The sequence below is a fragment of the Ictalurus punctatus genome, chromosome 21, assembly GCF_001660625.3.
Source record: "Ictalurus punctatus breed USDA103 chromosome 21, Coco_2.0, whole genome shotgun sequence".
Taxonomy (NCBI): domain Eukaryota; kingdom Metazoa; phylum Chordata; class Actinopteri; order Siluriformes; family Ictaluridae; genus Ictalurus; species Ictalurus punctatus.
In genome coordinates this window covers 11760001-11765000 of record NC_030436.2, presented here as the reverse complement: position 1 = coordinate 11765000, position 5000 = coordinate 11760001, and the positions used below count along the sequence as shown (strand labels likewise).

At 44.8% G+C, this 5000-nt stretch overlaps 1 protein-coding gene across 3 annotated transcripts in view; it reads right to left on the bottom strand.

Annotated features, from left to right (window-relative positions):
- Positions 1–5000, bottom strand: part of lrp1aa (low density lipoprotein receptor-related protein 1Aa) — a 113440-nt gene that overhangs the window by 60528 nt on the left and 47912 nt on the right. For all 3 annotated transcript variants that reach the window (XM_053674059.1, XM_053674060.1, XM_053674061.1), the window contains exons 8-13: positions 4162–4384; positions 2718–2907; positions 1999–2142; positions 1196–1432; positions 907–1087; positions 1–44 (exon numbers count right to left, since the gene is read on the bottom strand). The exon at positions 1–44 is cut by the window's left edge and continues 179 nt beyond it. In XM_053674059.1, coding sequence (XP_053530034.1) covers positions 1–44; positions 907–1087; positions 1196–1432; positions 1999–2142; positions 2718–2907; positions 4162–4384 — 1019 coding nt within the window. The remainder of the gene's footprint in view (positions 45–906; positions 1088–1195; positions 1433–1998; positions 2143–2717; positions 2908–4161; positions 4385–5000) is intronic.

Here is a 5000-nt window from a genome sequence, read left to right as displayed (position 1 = left end):
TGCTCTCTTTCGGATCTTCTTCCCAATCCGTCCAGTACATCCATCTGAAAAAGGTTCAATGTGTGAGGTTCAATGCTAAGACTCCAGGATCCCTGTAGCGACCAACACGAGGCCAGCCGAGCTACGTGTGACCGAATCAATACAATTAGCCTTAATGAACTCTTCACATAAATTAGCTTTAATTGTCAGTAAAAGTCATTGGGTTAAAGATCTGATTAAGTGAAACGGATTCCACACGAGTCCGAGAGAAAATCATTTCAGTGATGACTAAAGTTTATTCATTATCCAGTATAATGAGTAACTACAGAAAATTAAAGCTGAAAGTTTAGCTGAGAGACCAGATCCACCAAGAAACCGATTACAAATATTTGATTTCTGTCAGAATCCCAGGTGAGGAAAAAGAAAACTTTACTTATAAAGTTCACTTGGGAATAATTTTACTTTGTGACTTTAATGAGCAAACTGCGTACGTTTTGTATAGCTGTAAAAATCCTGTTCATTGCACTTGATCCTACTTACACCTCGATTCAATTCATCCTGCTCACATCAGTTTCACACCAGATCCTGCTCACGGTCAGCCCCCATTCACATTCGATCCTGTTCATCCCAGATCCATATCGGAGTCATTCCTATTCACACTTGATCCAATTCACACCACATCCCCTTCACTCTCGATCCCAGTTACACTCAATCCCGTTCACTCTGGACCAATATCCGCTCGCTTCAGATCCTGTCCACACTGGATCCCGATAATCCTCCATGCAGTTCACACTCGATCTCCTTCAAGCCTAATGGCATTTACACTACATCCCACCCACACCAGATTCTGCTCACAGTCGATCTTGCGCCTCCTGCCCAACCCCAACCCTGCTCACATTCGATCCCGTTCACACTCGAGCCTCTCACCCGTTTTTGGGATCCACTACGATGGCTCGTGGATGCGTCATTTTGCCCTCAACGAGAGTTTTCCTCGTCTGCGCCGCTTTCTCCAGTCGAGCCACGCTGATGGTCTTCTTCGGCCCGTCATCCGTCCAGTACAGATTATTGGCCATCCAATCCACAGCGATTCCCTCCACCGTGTGCACACCTGCAGAAAACACACACACACCTCGTTCCTGCCTCGTCATGATTCCCTGCTCCTTATGAGGTTGTCCTTCCTGGATATTAAATGAAGAAGAGAAGCGTGATGATTTACCTTCCTTCAGGATGGTGTCTCTCTCAGTGCCGTCGATCTTCTGTCGGCCGATCAGGTAGCTGGTGGCGTCGGAGAAGTAGATGAAGTTACTCTGAGCGTGGAAGTCCAGGGCACGAGGGTTCATCAGGTTCTCTATCGGGATCATGTACTCGTCCTGCACCTTCGGATTAATGTCCATCCCTCTGATCACACCAGGACGACCTTTTCCGTAAACCAGGAACAGCTCGTGCTCCGGCTCTGAGGAACAGGAGCAGGAAAAACAAACAAACAAACAAACAAACACGCTCAACAAAGCTTTCAAATAAATGAGAAAAAGTCAATAACCGTGAACATTGGGTTATAAATGCAGCGCTAATTATTTTATTCACATAATATTTTCGTATAAAACAGAAAAGTAGGCAGTAAAATGTATTTTATTTATAAAATATTACAATAAACAAGCAGCAAAATATATGAATATTATTAGGATTAAGAGAGGAAAAAAGTAAATGCTTTTGTCAAGTTTTAGTCATTTGGACATTTTGAAGCGAGACACGAAGGTTCAGTGAATTTCAGTGGGTCGCTATGGAAACGATCAATACTGTCGATCGACTCAAGGCGCTTAGATAAACTCGGATCGATACGATTCACTCAGTGAAAATGAAACCAGACGACTCTGTGAAATCAGTCCGCCGTTTCAGTTTATAATCCGATAAATAAACGGATTTCTCCAGCAGGAAGCAGTATTGTATTTATTACTATTATTTTAATATGAGTATTGTTATTATTATGACTTTATTATATTTATTAAAATAAATGCTTACTCTTGCAGGATTTCCCGTCGCTGCCGAGGCTGAATCCAGAGCGACAGCGACACGTTCGGCTCTTGTGGCTGTTTCCCAATAAACAGATATCAGAACAACCTCCGGGCTTCCCAAACTGATCCAACTCACACGCATGACTCCTCACTGACAGACAGACAGACAGACAGACAGACAGACAGACAGACAGACGGGGAGACAGAGAGACAGCGAGATAGACAGAGAGACAGACAGAGAGACAGACGGGGAGAGAGGGGGGAAGAAAGACATGGAGAAGAAGGTATGGAAATAAAATAGAAGGAAGGAAAAACAACAGAGCAAAGAAAGCAAGAAAGACAGACAGATAAAGAAAAATAAAATTTTTGTTAATTGAGAAAGAAGGTAAACAAACAAACAAACAAGCAAATAAAGAAATACATGATTTTAATAAATTATTAACAATAAATAAAGCCAGGGAGCAAGACAGAAAAAGAAAGAAAGTGAAATAAGTAAGAAAGGAAAAGAATAAACAAACACACAAACAATGAAATTGTTAAATAAGGAAAGAAAGAAAGAAAGAAAGAAAGACAATGTTAACATGGTAAACTGTGCAAAGTGTGTCATGTGACCTGAATGTATAATAATGAATAACTAAACGAAGCGTGTAAGCGTTCTGTGTGTATTTAGGGAGAGCTGAGGTCGGACTGCACCATGTGCAGTGAAACTGCGGGGGGTGTTTGTACCTGGAGGTTGGCATCTCTGGTGATAGACGTGCAGAGCCCCGCCCTTATCCACTCGCGTCACCACCTGATAGTCCGAGCTGTTAAAGCGATTCACACGGATCACACTCGTCTTCGGCTGCACGTTCGCGTTGTCCGAGTTTGTGGCGTAAAGATAATTCTCAAAGACGGTCAGACCGTAAAGATGCTCGATCTGAGAGAGAGAGAGAGAGAGAGAGAGAGAGACAGAGAGAGACAGACAGACAGACAGACAGAGAGAGACAGACAGTCAGACAGACAGAGAGAGAGAGACAGACAGACAGAGAGAGAGAGAGAGAGAGAGAGAGAGAGACAGACAGACAGACAGAGAGACAGACAGACAGCGAGAGAGAGACAGACAGACAGACAGAGCGAGAGAGAGAGAGAGAGAGAGACAGACAGACAGACAGAGCGAGAGACAGACAGACAGCGAGAGACAGACAGACAGAGCGAGAGAGAAAAGCAGTGGAATGAAATAAATATGAAAGAGCTATCAAATTCTGTGATGGTGTGTGTGTGTACATGTGTGTACCAGTAGCCCCTGTATGATGGTGTGTGTGTGTATGTACCAGTAGCCCCTGTATGATGGTGTGTGTGTGTATGTACCAGTAGCCCCTGTATGATGGTGTGTGTGTGTATGTACCAGTAGCCCCTGTATGATGGTGTGTGTGTGTATGTACCAGTAGCCCCTGTATGATGGTGTGTGTGTGTATGTACCAGTAGCCCCTGTATGATGGTGTGTGTGTGTACATGTGTGTACCAGTAGCCCCTGTATGATGGTGTGTGTGTGTGTGTGTACCAGTAGCCCCTGTATGATGGTGTGTGTGTGTGTGTACCAGTAGCCCCTGTATGATGGTGTGTGTGTGTGTGTACCAGTAGCCCCTGTATGATGGTGTGTGTGTGTGTGTACCAGTAGCCCCTGTATGATGGTGTGTGTGTATGTACCAGTAGCCCCTGTATGATGGTGTGTGTGTGTGTGTGTGTGTATGTACCAGTAGCCCCTGTATGATGGTGTGTGTGTGTGTGTGTACCAGTAGCCCCTGTATGATGGTGTGTGTGTGTGTATGTACCAGTAGCCCCTGTATGATGGTGTGTGTGTGTGTGTACCAGTAGCCCCTGTATGATGGTGTGTGTGTGTGTATGTACCAGTAGCCCCTGTATGATGCTGTGTGTGTGTGTGTGTGTGTGTACCAGTAGCCCCTGTATGATGGTGTGTGTGTGTGTATGTACCAGTAGCCCCTGTATGATGGTGTGTGTGTGTGTATGTACCAGTAGCCCCTGTATGATGCTGTGTGTGTGTGTGTGTACCAGTAGCCCCTGTATGATGGTGTGTGTGTGTGTGTACCAGTAGCCCCTGTATGATGGTGTGTGTGTGTGTATGTACCAGTAGCCCCTGTATGATGGTGTGTGTGTGTGTGTGTGTATGTACCAGTAGCCCCTGTATGATGGTGTGTCTGTGTCTCCCCTCGTAGTCGATGACCTCGATGTAGTCCAGGTAGGCGTCGGCCCAGTACACCAGTTTACTGACCAGGTCCAGTGTGACTCCATGAGGAAACACGATCTTACTGTCCACCAGCCTCGAGCGGTTCTGACCGTCCATATCACACCGCTCCACCTTCGGGATCTGTCCATAATCCGTAAAGAACAACTTCCTGTACACACACACACACACACACACACACACACACACACACACACACACACACTTATTAAAAAGGGAACAAAGGCGTTGTCATAACGCCTCATTAATTTGACCGCCGTTAGGTTTTAATTACAGTGGATATTAAACTCTGTTCAAATGACAGGTTTATTTTGTTGGAAATCAGTTTAGGAGCAAAAAAAGAAAAACAAATTTACAACCTATTTGCATAAGTATACACACCCCTTAACTAATACTGTGTTAGAGCAGCTTTTGCTTGTTATTCAGCGCTCGTGTTTTGGGGTAAGAGTTTACCGAATTCTTCACATCTTCATCTGGTCATTTTATTCCACTCTTCCTTATAAAAATCCTCCAGCTCTATGATTTAGCGAGCGGATCTCCTGTACACCGCCCTCTTCAGGTCATTCCACAGGTTTCTGATAGGAAGCCATTCCTTGTATGTGTGCTTTGGGTCGTCATCGTGCTAGAAGGTGAAATTTTTCATCATCTTCAGCTGTGTAACAAGAATTTGGAGCGATCCATGATTCCCTCTATCCTGAGTAGAACCCCAGTCCCAGCTGAACAGAAGCAGAACCAAAGCATGATGCTGCCACCACCATGCTTCACCG